Source organism: Haliotis cracherodii, unplaced genomic scaffold (genome assembly GCF_022045235.1).
Source record: "Haliotis cracherodii isolate W230 unplaced genomic scaffold, xgHalCrac1.p SCAF_19, whole genome shotgun sequence".
NCBI lineage: Eukaryota > Metazoa > Mollusca > Gastropoda > Lepetellida > Haliotidae > Haliotis > Haliotis cracherodii.
Window position 1 is genome coordinate 5853345 of NW_027266274.1, and position 22905 is coordinate 5876249.

Consider the following 22905-nt stretch of genomic DNA (forward strand, 5'->3'; position numbering starts at 1 on the left):
TAAGATCGTTTTGTGCAAGAGGGCCCTGGTATCACGTCTATTTCATAGTGATTGATAAACACATCATGCTATAGTCGGAATCATACAAACAACTCTGCTTTTAGCAGAGATTTCGATTGAAAGGGTTTTGTCACTTTTATTTATAGATTGCTGAGTGTGGTGTTAAACAACAAACAAACAAACAAAAACTTTTGTTTATAAATGGGCATATATTATATTAAAGATTGTTTGTCCGACAAGGTTGTTAGCTTGTTACTGAACACAGGATAGCCGGAGACCTCTATATACATTGTAGGATATTCCAGTCTGGTTCATTGGGAGATTTTACAGAGGCTTCTATAATTATACGAAGGTGGTCCTTCGCTTGCTCCATTGAAGTCTGGACTTGAAATTCAATTTCTGCCAAGCATTATGCATCTTCCCGAGGCAAGAGAGTTAACTGACTTTAAAAGTCCAGTTTCCACACTTGCCTCGGGAAGATGAGCATTGGGATAATATGTGTGATTGTTACATCATTGCTGGTGATGGATAACTATTTGAAAGAGAAAGACAATATGAGGTGTGATTATTTTTTTTATCCCAAATACACTTTAACAAGGTGTGTTCTGTAAACATTTAGAACATTTATCTATCTGTAAAGCAAAAATGTCCATACCATCATATTTATTATTATTCATTTTCAAATACAAAAAAATGTATATGATTAACTACAGTTAATCACAGTAATTAACTTAATTAGTAATCCAGCTTAATGTGGAGGAAAAAGAGTGTTGCATGGCTTAGTTCTCAGCTATTTAGCTGAAACCCATGAAATTTTGCGCTGACAATCCAAACATCATTATCAGGGTGAAACTGGGATTCCAACCTACAATCATTGAATATAATTGAATCCAGGAACACATATGGGACACAACTCTTCATAGCAAAAAACAGTGTCTTAGAGGACTGTCAACCATGCCATCATTCATAGTGGTTGTGGCATGGAAATACAATAGATGTGTATAATGCTCAATTTGCAAGTAATTCCAGTCTCATTTCCATGACCAAACAAATGAACTGTGTTGATGTTGATGATAAACCACCACTGCAGAGTCGTGTCAAGCAGTCTGAACAGACATACTCTACTTCCTGACAATAAGTGAGTGAGTATGGTTTTACACCGCTTTTAGAAATGTCCCAGCAATAGCACGGCAGGGGACACCAGAAATGGGCTTCACACATTGTACCCATGTCGGGAATCGAACCCAGGTCTTTGGCGTGACGAGCTAAGGCTTTCACTACTAGGCTACCCAACCGCCTCTTCCTGTCAATAATACCAAGGGGATAAGAAATAGTCCCAGCAATCTACTATAACCAGGGTATTTTGGAAAAAGTTTTTTTTAATATTTACTTAAAATGTAGTTTACTAAATTGAGCTTTTGGGTAAAATATGGATGCATATGAGAGAAGTGACCGTACAGGGTGAGGGAATAACCCCCAGGGCAAATGATTATTGATTTTGCTTCTCTTAAGTGATAGAGATAACTTTTCATTACTCTGAGGAAATTAGTAGAATACGGTCTTGTAGTATAAGGGTCAGATGGGAAATGAATGGATGGGACAAAAGTTGGTAAGTCCTGATGTGATCAAATATTTCTGCATGCTACTAAGTGACTGGAATGTCTAAATAACAAGCTTCATTTGAATCACAATCTTATCGGCGCCTTCCAGTCTGACAGAGTATTGGGTTTACATCTAGGGTTGTTTTGAGTTGTGGGTATGTTCAGTTGACCAATGATTTGACCATTAATTTAGGAAATTAGTTGAGTGTTTGGTTAGAAGAACTTGATGGAAAGACTGATTGAAATGGGAATTGGGGATCATAGAGAAGTGAGCGTTATGACTCATTTCTCATGATGTCAAATATGATTTCGGTGGGAGGAGTTAAAATTATCATCGATAGTATTTTGTTAGTTGTCCGAGAGTGGTGCATGGAGTCGGGAGCATACAGCTGAACAGAACGGTTCATTGTGGTTTGGGGATCCTTAGTCAGAAAAGAAGTAGAGTTAACGTTCATCAGAAAAACCATCAGGCTCTTCATCCATCATCTAGGTATGTGTTGTATTTATATCAGGCAACAACAAGAACTAATCTGAGGACCATGTGTACATATTTATGATTAATTCTATCATAAAAAAAAAGGACTGGAGCAAACCATCTGACTTGTGATTTTGAGAGAGCTACATCATCCCTAGAACCAAGGAGTAGTTGATAAGTAGAAGTGACCATAGGTAGAAGGGTAAAGTACCCGGAGCCTAAGGTTACACATGGCGGAAATGCTTTAAAATCACCGTACCATGCTCATCACAAGTTTGAACGGTTTGCATCTGCAGCTGAGTTGATGTACACTTGTTGGTTGTTAGCCTGAAACGAGCCGATGCTATTTGTCATTCAAGGTAGGTGATGTCCTGTAAAGCTTGAATTAATTGTGAGGGATGTGTTTTGCCCTTGTATTTGTGAACTATGCTCACCAGCGGGACTATGGTTCACTGTTTGAAAGCCGTGGGGTGGTCAGTTCCATGAAGAGACTGTGTTATTGATTTCTTTGGTAGTACGGCTACTACCATAACAGTGATATTGATTTTCTAGTGTGGGACAGTCACACTGATGGAGGACCCTGGCTGCACGCTTGTGTGCATAGGAACTTTCTGCAGTATTATAGGAATGTTATTATCTCTCATCACCAACAATGAGCAGGAGAAGTCTTGAAATTATGATGTTGAATTTGGACATATTGTCAGAGAAGAACCAAAGTGATTCAAAATGTTTCATGACAATGAAAATTGTTCTGCCTCTGATATTACAGAGACAAATGACAGTTTATTTTCAGAAGGACTTGGAAATAAAAACAAATTAGACAAGAGTTTTGCTGCTTTGGCAAGGGCTTTTTCCCTAAGTCAGTTTTCTGTTGAGAAATTCAATGGAAGTGATCCAGAAACTGCAAGTTCCTGGTTGAGCAGATTTGAGAAATTTAATTCTTTACATAATTATTCGGAGGAATGGACAAAGACAGCATTTAGTTTATGGTTAGACAAAAATGCTTTACAGTAGCCTGAAGCTCAAGACTTTAGTGAAAAGTCCTGGAAAGTGGTGAAGACAGCTTTCCTTGCAAGGTACAAACTAAGTTCAGCAAAAAGATATGAAAGACTAGACAAGCTTTATAATAGGACACAGAAACAGTCTGAGGATTTTGAGGACTTTCTTCAAGAATTGCAATATGAGGCAAAACATCTTGATAGAGTGGACGACAACTTTATCATGGATGCCATCATTAGGAAGTCTCAACCTCACATTAAACAGTTCATTTTGACAAGATTGCATGAGACCAAGGATCAAGTCCTGGAAAGTGTGAGAATAGCAGATGCTGCATTTGGACTGGCCACGTCAGAGAATGACAGACTTGTGTCTGTTAAAGAGGAGCTCGTTGGACAAGTATCCTTATTGACCAGTGCAGAAAATACTCGAACAGGAGGGAACTTTTCATACCAGCATCAGGATGACTCTATGTACAGAAAACAGTACATTAAAACTGGGACTGAGTGTACTGATGACCAACAACCAGTGAAGAGCGGGACACAAACATTCCATCAACATAACAGAAGTGTTTGTGCATCAACACATGTTGATATCAGGGACATGAGTGACAATGATGTGCCCTGTGGACAAAACTGGAGCCCTGCTCCAAGGAATATGAACACGGAGGAGCATAGGGTGTCACAACCACAATTATGGAACATTTGTTGACAATGAGGTAGGACACATTTTAGTATGTCTGAGAGTCTTGCGAGATCTATGCAATGTTTTCAATGCTGTAGGGTAGGGCACCTAAGCAGATTCTGTTTTTCTAATTAAACCAAACGTATGCAAGGGTTAACAGGGGCAGTGCTACATGAAGATTTGAGGCTGCTGCCAATATAGCAAATATTGATTTTGATAATGTTGATTACATCATAGGCCACACTTTTACAATGAGAAATAATACAGAACCAGATCATAGAAATGATAAGTGATTTGAGCGAGATTGTTGTTTTGCCTTGTAGTGTGGGTTTATCTCACAGCAGTATTAGGGTTAAGATCTATGGAAAGACTTACAGTGCCCTATGTGACTTTGAGCTGTATAAATTCAAATGTATTCTCATCTATTGGAGGTGAGAGTAGATTTCCTATAACAAAAAGAGGTGCAAGGTTATTGGTTGGTGCAGATGGGAAACCATTAGACGTGTAGATGTGTAGCGGTGTATCTACAATTCCTCTTACAGTTGGTCAGCTATGTGTTGTACAGGACTTTGAGGTCTTTTAGCCTTAACAATTGATTTGTTGTTAGGCTTAGATTTCTTGAGAAGCCAGACGGCTAACATTGATATTAGCCATAATAGGTTGACTTTGTAGGATGGACTTAGAGAGACAAAGTTCATTGCCTTTTCAGATTAATTCCAACCTTGTTGCATGTATGTGTGATGTGGTACCACCACCACACGATGAAACTTTGTTGCCGGTGTACATTAAGTTAGGCGTTGTTGAGGCGATTGAGTCTATTGCAGAATGGTTACATGTGTGAGGTGCTAGATATCTTACTTCATCTGTCAGTCAAATAGCATTGTGTAGGTTGATGAATCCTGCTAGTTCAGAGATTAAGTTAGCAATAGGTATCATTGAAGAATGTATCATATGTTATATTTGGGATAACACTTTCTTAGCATTGTGTATTCATATCATTGAAGAAGTCGATATTGCCAATGGGTATGGAGAGTTAGGAGACAGTGACAAAACACATACCATACCTATCACCACAGGTGACAAAGCATTCAACCATGTTGATATTGACGGGACTCCATCATTAGGTGACAGGAATATGTATATCCAAATATGAAATGGAAGTTGATAAGTCGTAGAGGAATGCGATACCAAGTCCGATATGCGGGTGTCTCGAAAAGAGAAGGGGTCCTAAGTGAGTTTCTCAATTCAGAAATTGAGGAGGATTTCCATGTCAGAAGAACAATGACAGGTAAAGCGAAGCGGAAACACAAAAGTAAACAATAGGTCTGAAGATGATGAAAGTAGCGGACGTATTATGGAGTGTAATGTTGTTAACATAGATTATACAATAAGTAACTTGTAGTCCCACTGTATTGAGAGATGCATCAAATAAAATATCGTTGCTAAGATAGGCTATAGGAGTTGGAAAAGTTGTAGAGGTAACATGCCTACACAGATATGAGATGATGAACAACGTTGTAGAGGTAACATGCCTACGCAGATATGAAATGATAGTAAGTCGTAGAGGTCACATGCCTACGCTGTTAAGCCGTGGAGGAGAAATGCCCACGTAGTAATTATGTCGACCAGGACGTAGAGGAGACATGCCTACGTTATTTGAATATAAACACATAGATGAGGACATGCCTATGCTGTTTCAAAGCTTGAAAGATCAAGTCTAGAGATGCCTGACAGTCTCTAGTGGTGAGGTAGATATGTTTCTACCTCAAGTTGCTGAGTATATTGAGGACAGTCGAAAGACTAACGATGAATTCACTCGGGACGAAGGACAGAGGGTCGATTTTTTCTCGTAGCCTGGGTGAAGACCTATAAATCGGTCGTGGTGTGTAGATCATTGGCCAATCATACCGGTAATATGTTCAGAAAGTTTTGCCTAGTCAGAAGGCTATTATGTACCTCCTGTTGAGGAGAATAGATGTGTTGTGAATGACTCAGAAATATGATACAGTATTGCGCAAAGACGGTTGACAAGGATTCAACCATGTGAGTTAGAAAGAAAATACGACTGCAAATTAATGGGACTTAATTGACGCTAGAATTTAAGGTAGTTACATGACAAGGCCTTTAGCTCTATCAATATTCAACTGACCCACAAGTACAACATATTGCTGACACATGAATTGAGACTGTATGAGCATAGCGCTGTGTTCTGCGGTTTTCTTAATGTTGGTAGACATTATTTATGTGAAGTTTGTGTGTTGTATGCTACATTGATGACGATCAATTGGGATTGCTGGATATTGTTTTCACTTAGGGAAGATATGGCTTCATAGGGATAACAGTAGGAACTGAGATCAGATTTAAAATCTGAGAGATAACTTGGATATTTGCGTTCTAAAGGACCCTTAGGCTTCACACTTAAGGTGATGACACTACTGATGATGTGGAACCCATTGACGACATGCATTCCGGATATCTGTCTCTGGGGTATTAACTTCAGATATATGGGATGACTTAACGTACGAACAGACATGGTATCATACATTCACTACTGAATTGCCCAAGATCTCTAACTATCAGATTCTGCTCAGAGATACTTGTTTTCAGGCGAATCATACATCCTGTGATGAGAATATGAGGGCTATACTGAATTTTACTTATCGCATACATGACGGCACTTACAAAGACATGTTAGAAGGGGTTACTTTGATCAGGAACATTATTCTTCAAGGTCAAATTGTTGGTTCTCAGACTTGCTCCAAGAGAGTATTGCTACCTTTTATTGGTGAATTCTCACCCAATTTATTTGGTGCCGCCGTGACAGTGATGTGAACATAATACGTCAACATATCAATATCTTATCAAACAGAATGAGAGCTGAAGAAGCAGCTTTTTATGTGTCACAAGATACATGGGAACGTACAATATCCCATAGTTGTTAACGAATCGGGGAGACCTTCTGCTCCACTACCTTGCACCATCGCTACTCAAACAGTTGCTGTTAGGGTTGTAAAGTTCATCTATCCATTGGTTCCGCAGAGACCAGAGAGCATTGAAATGTCACAGTTTTAGAAATTTAAGTGATCTCAGACATACTAGTGTCCTCTTGTATTAATGTTGATGTTATACTGTATTCAAGATGTTACCGTACTACATGTTTTATGCTTTTGTGCTACCTATATGCACTTATTTATAATATATATGAATGGGTACACCTACCATATGAGAAAAACATATGTTGAAGTTCATGAGAGAAAATCTATCTGTTACATGTTACCAGTATGTTGTATATGGTGCATTGCATTGCATTGCATCGCAGGAGTTCATTGATGTTTGAAAACATATACTGTATTGGTAGATGCAGATGTGTACAATAACACTTGTGAAGAATTTTACCATTAGGAATATGTATGTTGTTGCATGTTTGATGACTTGAATATTTGTTGATAGATTGCACGCGCGATCACTGCCCAATGAGACATTCGACAATATTCTATATAGGTGCATGTCCAGTGATTTTACGATAAGTTGATGTTTTGATATTGAAAAAAAAAAAAAAACTATTGTGATTGTTGAGTCAGATGAGATGTTGTTTGTTTACTGTGTACAGATGCTGAAGCTAAATTTCAACATTTACTTGAAAAATTATAAGAGCAAACTGTTGTAATCTTCAGTTAAAGAGGACTTCATGGAGTGTAATGCATGAATTTAGAGTAATTTCCTATTTGATTTACACATGACTGAATTTTGGACAATTAACTCTTTTGGACATCAGAGTCAAACGCTGTCATACGTGTAGGAATGAGCATCCTCATTCTATAAGATGATGGAGAGAATCATTTCTAAATAAACTTCCACATTTAATAGAACATTTTTGATCATCTGATATGGATAACTTTTCCCATTGGATCAAGACCATAAGAGTAAGAGTAAGTTGAATATGTCATGGAACATTCTGACATGGAACATGTTGATGACAAAGAATAGTAAGATTGTATATTGGATACGTAGAACTCTGAAACTGATCATCAGTTGTTTATTGGTGTTGTGAATACTATTGTGATTTTTGCCTGAAGGAAAATGCTCATATGTCTTTAAATATAAGATCGAAATGTTAAGAAAATGTTTTTATTACCAATCTGCATCTACTGAAAAAGCGTAAATTTTACAAAGAAGAATTGTTTGATTATGCCTTTATAAGTCTTGGCATGTTATTATTCTCAGATAGGTACAACCCAAGACAGATCCTATCTGAGACATTACCTTGTAAAAATTTCATTGTATTGATTTTTCTGGTCCTCAGATGCATACACACACATGTTGTTACATATTGATATTGTACTATTGTATTTACATCTTATATTTTATGATCATTGGTCAATCGCATGGGACATGCTCTATGACGGGAAGGTCATGTATAACCAGGGTATTTTGGAAAAAGGTTTTTTTAATATTTACTTAAAATGTAGTTTACTAAATTGAGCTTTTGGGTAAAATATGGATGCATATGAGAGAAGTGACCGTACAGGGTGAGGGAATAACCCCCAGGGCAAATGATTATTGATTTTGCTTCTCTTAAGTGATAGAGATAACTTTTCATTACTCTGAGGAAATTAGTAGAATACGGTCTTGTAGTATAAGGGTCAGATGGGAAATGAATGGATGGGACAAAAGTTGGTAAGTCCTGATGTGATCAAATATTTCTGCATGCTACTAAGTGACTGGAATGTCTAAATAACAAGCTTCATTTGAATCACAATCTTTTCGACGCCTTCCAGTCTGACAGAGTATTGGGTTTACATCTAGGGTTGTTTTGAGTTGTGGGTATATTCAGTTGACCAATGATTTGACCATTAATTTAGGAAATTAGTTGAGTGTTTGGTTAGAAGAACTTGATGGAAAGACTGATTGAAATGGGAATTGGGGATCATAGAGAAGTGAGCGTTATGATTCATTTCTCATAATGTCAAATATGATTTCGGTGGGAGGAGTTAAAATTATCATCGATAGTATTTTGTTAGTTGTCCGAGAGTGGTGCATGGAGTCGGGAGCATACAGCTGAACAGAACGGTTCACTGTGGTTTTGGGATCCTTAGTCAGAAAAGAAGTAGAGTTAACGTTCATCAGAAAAACCATCAGGCTCTTCATCCATCATCTAGGTATGTGTTGTATTTATATCAGGCAACAACAAGAACTAATCTGAGGACCATGTGTACATATTTAGGAATAATTCTATCATAAATAAAAAGGACTGGAGCAAACCATCTGACTTGTGATTTTGAGAGAGCTACATCATCCCTAGAACCAAGGAGTAGTTGATAAGTAGAAGTGACCATAGGTAGAAGGGTAAAGTACCCGGAACCTAAGGTTACACTACACTGGTCATAAAGATGCGATGCAACAACTTCTGGTTTATCGCATATAGCGGGGGCAGTTGTCTAAGGCACCGGAATTCGCTGTGCAGAGTTGCGTCCCTCAGGCACGCAAGAAACTTATGATTCGCCCCGATTATGTTTCTAGGTGTGCTCGTGGGTTTCACCAAAGTGGTAAACGTCTGAGACCTGCATCACTTCGGGCTTTCCTCCCATATTAAGCTGACACGCCGCGATGTAACTGGAATACTGTTAAAAGCGGTGTTAAACCAAACTCACTCACTCACTCACTATTGCATATAGAAACATTTCGATGTAAGTTCTAACACCATTATCATGCTGGAGTGTCCAACTTCTAGAATGCCAATCAAACAGTTAAGCTTGGTGACTTTGTTGATAGTGTGTTATCATATTTCCATGACATGGATCGGTGTTCAATAGATCAGTGTCCTTGTTCTGACTATCATTTAAGACCACTGTTTCATAGCTGGAATGCTGCAGAATGCAGTGTTTTCCAACACACGGACAAATCCAAATTTTTCCATGATGTTGCAATATTTATAACAAAACATGTATTTTTCTAAAATAATTTATTGTGTAACAAGATGTCAAGCTGACCACTGGCCTGGCACCATTCACAACAAACACCATACAGGTCCTATCTGAGTGGACGTCCCAGGATCAAGCTGTCACGTCATGCAGTAGGCTCAACAATCAGCACTGCTCTCCCATAGGTTCAAGCATAAGTTCATAGAGTAAACTGGAATGTTAGACACATGGATGTTGGTACCCAAATAAGTGTACCATTAACAATCTTCTGAAGGTTAACACTCAACTGCAAACATCTTCATCTTGAAGCATGTTTCAATTCAATTTCATTAAAATCAGATCTTAGTTCTCGCTATCGCTAAACAAAGATCTGAGGACATCCCATTTCAGTGGTCGGTCAAAGTTCGCGAAAGGACGTTCTGACGTGACCCGTAATGGGATGTCCTCAGATCTTTGTTTAGCTTCAGCGAGAACTAAGATCTGATTTTAATGAGATTGGTTTCAATTAGGTATTTCTATCTAAATACAACTATTGTTTTCATAATTAAAGATGTATGTGTATCATTTAAAAAAATAAAACTGAAAGAACAAAACAAAACTGGGTAATCTGATACATTTGGTGTTATCCTTAAACGACTGAGCATGAGAAGAGTTTATGGTATAAAGACATTCACACATTTAGTCCTGTTTTTATGTCAGAGATGTTTTGTTAAGACCCTATCCCTTGTCACTACACTAATAGAGGTGATTTGACATAACCAAAAGTGACAGTATAAGTGATATACTGAAATATTACATTGACAGAACCTCTTCTGAAATACTACTTAAAGTTCATTTACTACAAGACACTATGGTACAACTGTAGCAAAACGTACAGAGACCTCACTTGCAAAGATTCGGTTTCTGTTCCCCCCCAAAAGAAAATTAATTACAACCAACTTTGGTAAAAAAACAGGAATCTGTGAGATTGGTAGCCGAAGAGCAGACTGTTCTGATAACTTGGTACCCTTCTCACAATCCTGATATAGTCTTATCCCATTAGCATCTCCCAGATACAGAGCCCAAAATGTGATACATCTAAAAATGCATATATGAATCTCATTACCATAATAACTAACAGAAATGTTCTCAACAAATATTCTTACTGAAAGTTCTTCAGATAGAGATGTTTTCACTTAAGATATTCCTTCCTTGAAGAAGGAGGTATTTTGAACAAGGCAGAAGACATCCAATTGTAAATTCATCATACAAATGCGTAGAAAAATCTCAAATTTGTACTGTAAAATTATGAACTTACGACCAGTTTAACCATACAGAACCATAGCAAAATTGAAGAACATAAATACATGACCTGTGTTAAGCCAAATATAACGTCATTCGAACAGAAAAATGCAACTGAAAACATCAAGAACACATGAACAATGAACAACATGTTTCTTCCATGAACATAATTGACAGGCATCACAATGTTGAAAAAAAACAACCAAAGGAGATGTCACAAGGTCTTCAAAGAGGGAAAATTTGAACAAAGAGAAAAGCCATATGGATTCTCTCACGAGAGCATGTCACCAAATGTTGACGATTGGACAAAGAATGATTTAGCCAGGGAAATCACGTGTTCAGTGCCTGTAGGTCGACTGGCATGAAAAGCGGAACCCAGAGAGTTGTGAGGTGGCCTTTGTGAGTCTAGATGTGTTCGGGTGGATTGTTTTGTTAAAAGCTGGGTACCATGGTTTTAGGCACATTCCCACTCAGGATCGAAAGAAGAATGAGAAATGCATAGAGTGAGATAGGATAAGTTCAAAAATATGTTTCTTCCATGAATACATTAAACCTGTTGACAGGCATCACGATGGTAAGTGGTTAATGTCATCACAATGGTTGTATTAACATATAATTGAGCTCAGTGGTGACAGGTGGGACTCAAATACATATTGACAGATGACGCACACATGAATATTTGCATATTCCACGTATTAAGAGTCCTGTATTCAGTATTCCCTAATGCTCTTAAACACATCACTTTTTCTTTTTCATTTCAAACTCCTTTGAAACGCAACACTAAATTGCTTTTAAAAAAATCATTGAACATTAAAATATGTACTGCGGGTGTTAAACAAAACCCTTTGATATCCTATTCAACATTAAAAGCGTTGTCTTTATAAAATTGTCATGTCAAGATGATGATCCTCTCGTGTAAGTTGTATGTTTAACAATGAATCTGAAGCCATTAACAATAATCATGAAATCACATAAATATAAAATTTGTCATATAACAAACTATATAAAATCACTTTAACAGAAATATAAACCTTTGACATCCTATCTAACTTCAAATCTATTGTCATTATTTATATAATTACAATAAATTGTTATGTCAAGAGAATATTCCGCTCTTGTAAGTTTTCAGAAATGGATCTAACAACACTCATTCATATATATTAGTAGTTATCATGAAAACACACACATATATATATATATAGATATACATATATATATATATATATATATATATATATTACACTAGTAGTCATAATAAAACAAACTAAAAATTCATGTCCCAGCCTGTCCTCTGTCATCATGTGAGTCCCAAGAACTTGGTTCCAAAATGTACCAAATGTTGGCACCAAAAGATCCAAGGAATTTCAGATTTTTAACATTTCCTTATCAAATGCCTGGTTAGTATTTTTTTAAACATGCCCTATTACTCAGAGGAAGATGACATATATTGTACAGTAAACAACAACGTAACAGTAGGACGAGATTGCCATTCACAAAATCATAAAATAAAAAATATACAAATCTGGAGTCTTTTTATTTAACGTAAGACACAAGACTGTCCCATCCCGAAGTCAGGAACACAATAGGTCATATATAAACAACAAACTGCTCGGGACACTTATATATACTTAAAAAACTTTGAAGGCCTCAAAATATATATCACACAGAAAAAAATCTTATCCACAGGGATATTCTATACATTGAATTTTTTATCAAATTTGGATATTTTGTCGTTGATAAAATTGGGTGGGAATGGTATAAATCCAAAATATCCTTATAATATTGACATATGCAATATTCTTAAAAATACTATTCTGGGTCTTTGATTGTCATACAGAAACATAATTATCGTTGTTTCGAACATCTTTCACATTAAAACACTTCTTAAGGAACACTCCAGGAATCCAGTTAAAGTCTATTGCCTGGATCTGTGAAAACACAACATCATGCCACACTTCACTTTTTTCATATTAAGGTTAACATATTTGCCTAACCAACAAAATGGTCATGATTGGTCCAAATATAAAGAAATTCATTTTGAATCTCAATATATATGTATTCTATTTGGCATGAAATTGTGAGGCTTTGTTCCTTTTTTCTTTTTCTTTTTTTGCAGTTGCCAGCTTCTATATACAATGCATTTGAAAAATTATCATTTAAGAAGTTGATAGTTACTCATTTTGAATGATGTTTGTAGAATCTTTTTATGTTTCAGGATTTCTATAGTATGTACTGTAAGCTGTTCATACTAATGATTGTTCTGCACCTTGACAAGACATTTTACTGACCTCAACAAACATTTTATTGACCTCCAAAAGAAATCTATTGACATTAATAAACATTTTATTGACCTCAATAAACATAATATTAACTTCAAGAAGCAAACTATTGATTTCAATAAACCAAGTATCAACATCAATTAAATTGATTTACTAAGGCACTTTAGATCTCATTTATCTCTGTCACCAAACAAGTATTTTTGCAAACACCGTCATATAGCTGGAATATATCGAAGGCTGCATTAAACAACAAACAACCAAACCCAACTGAGTAGATAGACCTTTCGAAATTTGTGTTTTGAAAGCTTTTCAAATGTCCACAATAACCTTCAATGATTTTAGCTTGTCTTTTAACATTTTCACATTTTGTTTTAACATCGCTAATCAGAAAATTAGTATAAAATTATATCGAACATATTTCTGTTCAATCACTATGTGATCATGATGAATCTTTTAGAAGAACATGTATCTGATAACAAATATTATTTTGTTGTTTAAGAACTGTATGCTACTAAGCATACATCATGCATGCTGTATTAAGATCAGGGATGAATCTAAACCAAATTCCTATGGTAAGCCAATTGTCGAAAACATTTTGGGGGTCAAAATCAAATTTTGGAATATTCTAACATTACATTCACTAAATTTTCAGCTAAACAAAGCATGAAACCTTTTTCTCTTTCTTGGTCATTTTCAGTGAAGTAAAAAACATTTTTGCACATCTTATAAATATAATAGTTATAATTTGAATCGGGAACAGATTGGAAATTATATCTGCTGTAACCTTGCACCTAATTTTGGCATCTGAGAACATCGAAATAAATTCCTGCAGAAAGTCCCCTTAATGAATACACATCTGCCTTATCCAACTGAAACATTTCATTGAAAGTTTATTTCCACATTGAACAGAATGTCTGTTATGTGATGGCCTGTCAGCTCAAAAATGTTTGTTTGTTTGTTGTTTAATGCCGCACTTAGCAATATTCCAGCTATATGACAGCGTTCTGTAAATAATCGAGTCTAGACCAGACAATCCAGTGATTGACATCATGAGCATCGATCCAGGCAATTGGGATCGTTGACATGCATCAACCAAGCCAGTGAGTCTGACCACCCGATCCCTTAAGTTGCCTCTTAAGACAAACGTAGTCGCCTTTTACAGCAAGCATGGGTTGCTGAAGACCTATTCTACCCCGGATCTTCGGGGATTCAATAATGTAGAAGAATTGGTGCAGGTCATAAACGTTTACAATATTGATAGGTGGAACCTTTAATTACAGTTGTGACATCTGTTGTTCGAACATTGGATCAGTGGATCCTAGCATAGCCAAGGGATGCAACTCTGGACAGCAATTTGTTGGACCACAGACTTCCAGGCAATGTGTGTAACATCCCTTTAACAGAGAATAAACTTTTATTTTAGGGACTTATGAGGGAGAGTTTTTTATATAATCTGTACATGGAATAAACGTACTTGCATTTTCATTGAAAACTAATCTGTCGTTTTTGTTGAATTTTAACTGAAAAAGAACCCCAAGAAAACCCGAAGCAACCTGTCAGTACATTAATCACGTCTTACTGCATTGTGAATGGTTAATCCGATGAGCATGAACTTCAGTGCATAGACCTGCAATGGTAATCATCAACTTCATGGTTCTTAAAGAAAACCTTTTGTATGTGAATAAAATAGGAAAAAAGCCAAGAAATTTGATTTGACTTATGTTGAAACTAGGCCAGACGTATGTGTTTTCTATGTAGCCTAATTTCAAAAGAATTAATGAAATTATAAAAGCATTTACTTAACATGTTTAACAAGATTTTGTTTTGTATTTATCATATGATTTTTTTTAGAAGAAATATCATCAAATCAACATTACAACATCTATGTTGGCATTTTGTCAGGAAAATCTGTTAAATAAGAATTTAAATTAATGCCTGATGATACTTTTATAAAATATGAGTTCATAAAAATCTGGATACATTTTAAATATGTACATGATACAGTTATATTAAATATGTCTCAACAGAGGCATATAAATATATATTCAGACAATACACAACAGATCAAGGATAAATAAATTATTTTTGTGTCTCAAGGATTTCAAAGCAACAAATATCATCTAACTGAACACCATGAACAAAGATAGGCAATACAAATATTCAGGCACAATAACATTGTCAACAATACAGGTATCTTTTATAACTTACAATACTATACAAACTGTTCATGTGACCATTATATACACTTGAAACATAACAGTCTATCACGATCTCATCACTTCATCAACAAGTCCTTTGGAAGGCAAAACAGAGTTCAATAAATTCAAGACACAAGCTCCTCTGGACATCACAGAACCATGCTCAACATATTTGTAGTTGACGGCCATTATTCCACTCATGTTCTTTCCAGCTGAACAGTGAGCATATTCACTATTGCTGTTATTGGCCTTTAACTGGAATAGGGTTTCAACATGCATACCGTGAGTATAACACACATAGGAATGAAGGCTTAACATCAGATGACAGTCTATATAAGGCTGATTTTTGCACATGAGAATGAACTCATCTTTCACCAGTCGTAAGTAACACAAAACCTGAGATATCTTGTCATATTTTCAAAAATCCAAGTGCTAATGACATATTTCATCACCTATGCACAAATGAATGTGACCTTGTTCAATTACACATGATACATCAGAGCAAATAATCTTGTCATAGAGTATAATTCTGAACTTTCAGGGTTCTGTGGTCCTCAATTCTTCACCAAACACACAATTTATCACTGAGCTGAATTGTCCTAGCACCTCTTCCTCAACTTATACAATGCTGATAGGACATCTTGATTTACTTCATCTCACCACAACATCCAACCAAGTTAATGGAGACAACCGTTGGCGCTTCAATCAGCTCTTCTTCGAGAGTGTCAGAGCGCCAATGGCATAAGGGTTCTATGACCTTTGACCCAACATTTATCTGTCTCAGAGGTGCCTTATTTCATCCAACATCTGTAACCACATTTATAACCAGCATCGGTAACCAGCATCAGTAACCAACATCTGTCATCACTAAATGAAACACAATCTATATCCAGTGGTTACATAAAGGTTCATGAAACGGTGACCAGTTCCATACAACTGACTTCTCATTCCTTAACAAACAACAAAAGTTGAGTTCTAGGCACAAAATAATGCTGAACAGTTCTTCTTTCATTTCAAACTGACTGAAAATGAAGCAGTGTCATTCATTTCTCATGGTTGATGCTTTTGGTTCTGCTATGGTATGTGACCATTGTGACACAAATACAACAGAGACTTGCTCTAGCTGCTGTGCTCACTACCATAGTCAGAGAAGGCAGTCAAAACAGTGTGAAGCATCCTGAAAGTCCGATAATTTTTTCTCATTGTCCTGAAAGATCTCCTCACTGCCAAGAAGATGAAGTTTGGATGATGTATTCACAAATCATCCATGTCAGAATCAAATCAAAGAAAATAGTTTATCTGGCACTTCTGGATGAATTCCTCACTACCATTTTCTTAGTGAGGATAGATGAAAACATACCTCCTCTGGCACTTTGGAATAATTTCTTCACAACCTTCTTTCTGCAAATTCAAAATGGAGGCAGTTAAAACTGTCCTTAAGAAATGAAATGGCCAAGTTTTGATTTTTTTAAACAGTATTACAAAAACAAAGGCATTTCCTTTTCATCTAATGCACCAAATCAGATCACACTGTCCCATTCCTTTGACCACCTGGAGATTTTTGAGCCCTGTGTTACAATCTGTCTTTATTTAGGTACAGAATCACCGGTAGGGTGCACAGTAGGCGTCTTTACCCACAATTCCATTTCCATGATGGCCTCAGGCATGTCCACACGTCATAGCTATTAAACTACTTCATCACAATGGCCAGGGAAGATTGTTAAAGTCTACAGGGCCCCCAAGACCAGCATCTGCTTCTAGTAAACTCATGAGGAATGCAAGTGCAGCTTCATCATTGTTGTCTGTACTTGGGTTCTGTCGCTTGTCTTCATCCTGCTCCTGGATGACGTTGGCAAACAGCACAGAGTCATTGGAAGTGGCTGAAACAGGACAGAGAAGTCTTAGTAAAAACATCAGTAAGTAGTTTTGTCTTTTTGTTTGTTGTTCAATGCCACACACAACAATATTCCAGTATATGACGGCAGTCTGTAAAAAATCAAGTCTGGGCCAGAAAATCCAGTGATTGATATCATCAGCAGATACATGCTAGATATTGAAAATTCATTTGAAAATTCACGTGTCATATGATAAGTTTTTCAACACCTGCATGTGTAATATGTGTGAGTAACTGCATATATCATATGAATAGTGTTTGAGAAGCTGCATATGTCATATGAATAGTGTTAGAGCAGCTGCATGCGTGATATGAATAGTGTGTGAGTAGCTGCATGCGTGATATGAATAGTGTGTGAGTACCTGCATATGTAATATGATTAGTGTTTGAGTAGCTGCATGTGTAATATGATTAGTGTTTGAGTAGCTGCATGTGTGATATGAATTGTGTGTGAGTACCTGAGTATGTAATATGATTAGTGTTTGAGTAGCTGCATGTGTGATATGAATAGTGTTTGAGGAGCTGCATGCATGATATGAATACTGTGTGAGTACCTGCATATGTAATATGATTAATGTTTGAGTAGCTGCATGTGTGATATGAATAGTGTTTGAAGAGCTGCATGCGTGATATGAATAGTGTGTGAGTACCTGGATATGTAATATGAATTGTGTTTGAGAAGCTGCATGTGTGATATGAATAGTGTTTGAGGAGCGGCATGTGTGATATGAATAGTGTTTGAGTAGCTGCATGTGTGATATGATTAGTGTTTGAGTAGCTGCATGCATGATATGAATAGAGTTTGAACTCCAACATGTCTGATATGAATAATGTTTGAGTAGCTGCATGTGTGATATGAATAGTGTTTGAGCTCCAACATGTGTGATATGAATAGTGTTGAGAAGCTGCATGTGTGATATAATTGGTGTTTGGGTAGCTGCATGTGTGATATGAATAGTGTTTGAGAAGCTGCATGTGTTATATGAATAGTGTTTGAGTAGCTGCATGTGTGACATGAATAGTGTTTGAGCAGCTGCATGTGTGATATAGATAGTGTTTGAGTAGCTGCATGTGTGACATGAATAGTGTTTGAGTAGCTGCATGCGTGATATAGATAGTCTTTGAGTAGCTGCATGTGTGACATGAATAGTGTTTGAGTAGCTGCATGCGTGATATGAATAGTGTTTGAGTAGCTGCATGTGTGATATGAATAGTGTTTGAGAGGCTGCATGTGTGATATAGATAGTGTTTGAGTAGCTGCATGTGTGACATGAATAGTGTTTGAGAAGCTGCATGTGTGATATGAATAGTGTTTGAGTAGCTGCATGTGTGATATAGATAGTGTTTGAGTAGCTGCATGTGTGACATGAATAGTGTTTGAGTAGCTGCATGCGTGATATAGATAGTGTTTGAGTAGCTGCATGTGTGACATGAATAGTGTTTGAGTAGCTGCATGCGTGATATAGATAGTGTTTGAGTAGCTGCATGTGTGACATGAATAGTGTTTGAGTAGCTGCATGCGTGACATGAATAGTGTTTGAGTAGCTGCATGTGTGATATGATTAGTGTGTGAGTAGCTGCATGTGTGACATGAATAGTGTTTGAGAAGATGCATGTGTGATATGAATAGTGTTTGAGGCGATGCATGTGCGATATGAATAGTGTTTGAGCACATTCAGATCTTCAGGTGACCCAAACCTGTCAGTTCCAACATTGACAACAATTCCCTGAGCTTCATTCTTGTTCTTAACATCTAGAATTGAACTTATGCAGACAGATGGGGTAAAATAATGGCTAATGACACAATTCACTTCTTACACACAGGAGCATCTGCTCTTATCCTCTGGAGCAATATATCCCAATACTATTACAGAAAATACCCTGTACCCTTTCAGCACCATAGCTTCGTCTCAGAAGTGCTGTCACCACCTCTATCGCTCCCATTTCTGACTGAACAAAGGGGGCCATGGGTAATCCAGTGTTGCGGCCCTTGGCACGCCAGAAACCTATAATTGTGGGTTTGAATCCCAGTTCGCCTCAATTATGTTTCTAGGTTTGTCAGCACCATACCCGTGCTCGTGGGTTTCACCAAAGTGGTAAAGACCTGCATCACTTCGGGCTTTCCTTCTGACACGCAGCGATATAACTGGAAAAAGTGGCGTTAAACCCAACTCACTAACTCAGCAAAGAATTTCTCGTGCTCACGAGAGTAATGTAATTGGACAGGTCTGCTCAGCATAGTGTCATTCAAATCAAGCTCCAAACAGAGCAATAGTAGCACATCCTTCCAGAGTACTTAACAAAGCAGAATGGAAATGATAACCTATGTAATAGAGGACGATATGAGTGTAAACATGGCACCTTGGCCTGGCCTACTCACCTGGCTGTGACTGAGTGTGAGTGCTCAGCCCATTCATTGTTGTTGGCACACAAGCTGAAAGAAGGGGAACATCTTTATTTGCTCTAGATACTTCAAGATCAGCGTCTAATAAAGAATCATAAACCCACATATTGGGAAACCCACTTTATTAACTTTATTAACAAATATAAATCTACAACATAAAACAAATAAAGTCCAAATGGAGCCCAGAACAATCTTTAATTTCAGAACTGATGCAATCTAACTTCAGTTGCACTCCTTTTCATTTTTTTTTCTAGAATGTGTGTGTTACATCGACAATGGTATATGCATTCCGTCAAGAATGTTTGTGTTACATCGACAATGGTATATGCATTCCGTCAAGAATGTGTGTTACATCGACAATGGTATATGCATTCCGTCAAGAATGTTTGTGTTACATCGACAATGGTATATGCATTCCGTCAAGAATGTGTGTTACATCGACAATGGTATATGCATTCCGTCAAGAATGTTTGTGTTACATCGACAATGGTATACGCATTAAGTCAAGAATGTGTGTTACATCGACAATGGTATATGCATTCCGTCAAGAATGTGAGTGTTACATCGACAATGGTATGCGCATTAAGTCAAGAATGTGTGTGTTACATCGACAATTGTATACGCATTAGGTCAAGAATGTGTGTGTTACATCGACAACAGTATATGCATTAAGTCAAGAATGTGTGTGTTACATCGACAATGGTATATGCATTCCATCAAGAATGTTAGTGTTACATCGACAATGGTATACGCATTAAGTCAAGAATGTGTGTTACATCGACAATGGTATATGCATTCCGACAAGAATGTGAGTGTTACATCGACAATGGTATGCGCATTAAGTCAAGAATGTGTGTGTTACATCGACAATTGTATCCGCATTAGGTCAAGAATGTGTGTGTAACATCGACAATTGTATATGCATTAGGTCAAAAATGTGTGTGTTACATCGACAATGGTATATGCATTAAGTCAAGAATGTGTGTGTTACATCAACAACAGTATATGGATTAGGTCAAGAATGTGTGTGTTACATCGACAACAGTATATGCATTAAGTCAAGAATGTGTGTGTTACATCGACAATCGTATATGCATTAGGTCAAGAATGTGTGTGTTACATCGGCAACAGTATATGCATTAAGTCAAAAATGTATGTGTTACATCGACAATGGTATGCGCATTAAGTCAAGAATGTGTGTGTTACATTGACAATGGTATATGCATTCCATCAAGAATGTGTGTGTTACATCGACAATGGTATGCGCATTAAGTCAAGAATGTGTGTGTTACATCGACAATTGTATACGCATTAGGTCAAGAATGTGTGTGTTACATCAACAACAGTATATGGATTAGGTCAAGAATGTGTGTGTTACATCGACAACAGTATATGCATTAAGTCAAGAATGTGTGTGTTACATCGACAATCGTATATGCATTAGGTCAAGAATGTGTGTGTTACATCGGCAACAGTATATGCATTAAGTCAAAAATGTATGTGTTACATCGACAGTGGTATGCGCATTAAGTCAAGAATGTGTGTGTTACATTGACAATGGTATATGCATTCCATCAAGAATGTGTGTGCTACATCGACAATGGTATGCGCATTAAGTCAAGAATGTGTGTGTTACATCGACAATTGTATACGCATTAGGTCAAGAATGTGTGTGTTACATCGACAACAGTATATGCATTAAGTCAAGAATGTGTGTGTTACTTCGACAATGGTATATGCATTAAGTCAAGAATTTGTGTGTTACATCCACAACAGTATATGGATTAGGTCAAGAATGTGTGTGTTACATCGACAACAGTATATGCATTAAGTCAAAAATGTGTGTGTTACATCGACAATCGTATATGCATTAGGTCAAGAATGTGTGTGTTACATCGGCAACAGTATATGCATTAAGTCAAGAATGTGTGTGTTACATCGACAACAGTATATGCATTAGGTCAAGAATGTGTGTGTTACATCGACAATCGTATATGCATTAGGTCAAGAATGTGTGTGTTACATCGGCAACAGTATATGCATTAAGTAAAAAATGTATGTGTTACATCGACAATGGTATGCGCATTAAGTCAAGAATGTGTGTGTTACATTGACAATGGTATATGCATTCCATCAAGAATGTGTGTGTTACATCGACAATGGTATGCGCATTAAGTCAAGAATGTGTGTGTTACATCGACAATTGTATACGCATTAGGTCAAGAATGTGTGTGTTACATCGACAACAGTATATGCATTAAGTCAAGAATGTGTGTGTTACATCGACAATGGTATATGCATTAAGTCAAGAATTTGTGTGTTACATCGACAACAGTATATGCATTAGGTCAAGAATGTGTGTGTTACATCGACAATGGTATATGCATTAAGTCAAGAATTTGTGTGTTACATCGACAACAGTATATGGATTAGGTCAAGAATGTGTGTGTTACATCGACAACAGTATATGCATTAAGTCAAGAATGTGTGTGTTACATCGACAATGGTATATGCATTAAGTCAAGAATGTGTGTTACATCGACAATGGTATATGCATTAAGTCAAGAATGTGTGTGTTACTTCGACAATTGTATACACATTAAGTCAAGAATGTGTGTGTTACATCGACAATCTTATACCCATTAAGTCAAGAATGTGTGTGTTACAACAATGAACCAAATGAACAGTGAATGCATATTTTACCTTCAGATTGGGCATTGTTGGCAGCAGAAGCAGCATTGGTTGTCGACACTGTGTTACTGGCAGTCCCCGGAGACATGTCATTCTGAAATACATCACAAGGTGAGTAAGTGAGTTGTGTTTACCGCTGCATCTAACAGCATAGCAGTTATTATTGCATGTCCGCTTGATGTGGGAGAAAACCCAAAAATGATGCAGATCTTTGATGTTTACTACTCTGTTGCACCCCAAAAGTATGTGATGGTCACAAGCCCAGAAACATTGAATCTAGGATCACAGGATTCTGGCACACCAAAGGGACACAACTCTGCACCTTTGCCCCCTCTGGATCTATGTATGCACAAAAACAATGTCTCAGTTTCACAAGGCCATGAAGCATTGTTTGCATAATCATCTTCATTTTTTGTGTTTTTGATAAAGAGCTATACTTGACAATCATTCTATTTTTTCCCCAAACTTATTGTTCAAGCAT

At 37.0% G+C, this 22905-nt stretch overlaps 1 protein-coding gene and 1 pseudogene across 5 annotated transcripts in view; one reads left to right on the forward strand and one right to left on the reverse strand.

The window, feature by feature from the left end:
- Positions 1–2802: 2802 nt before the first annotated feature.
- On the forward strand, positions 2803–3783 carry LOC139466860 (uncharacterized; annotated as a pseudogene).
- An 11458-nt stretch (positions 3784–15241) lies between these two features.
- The window catches only part of LOC139467058 (protein cycle-like), a 116128-nt gene continuing 108464 nt past the window's right edge, over positions 15242–22905 (reverse strand). For all 5 annotated transcript variants that reach the window (XM_071248768.1, XM_071248770.1, XM_071248772.1 and 2 more), the window contains 3 exons: positions 22437–22518; positions 19710–19763; positions 15242–17315 (listed from right to left, as the gene is read on the reverse strand). In XM_071248768.1, coding sequence (XP_071104869.1) covers positions 17134–17315; positions 19710–19763; positions 22437–22518 — 318 coding nt within the window. In that variant the 3' untranslated portion in view covers positions 15242–17133. The remainder of the gene's footprint in view (positions 17316–19709; positions 19764–22436; positions 22519–22905) is intronic.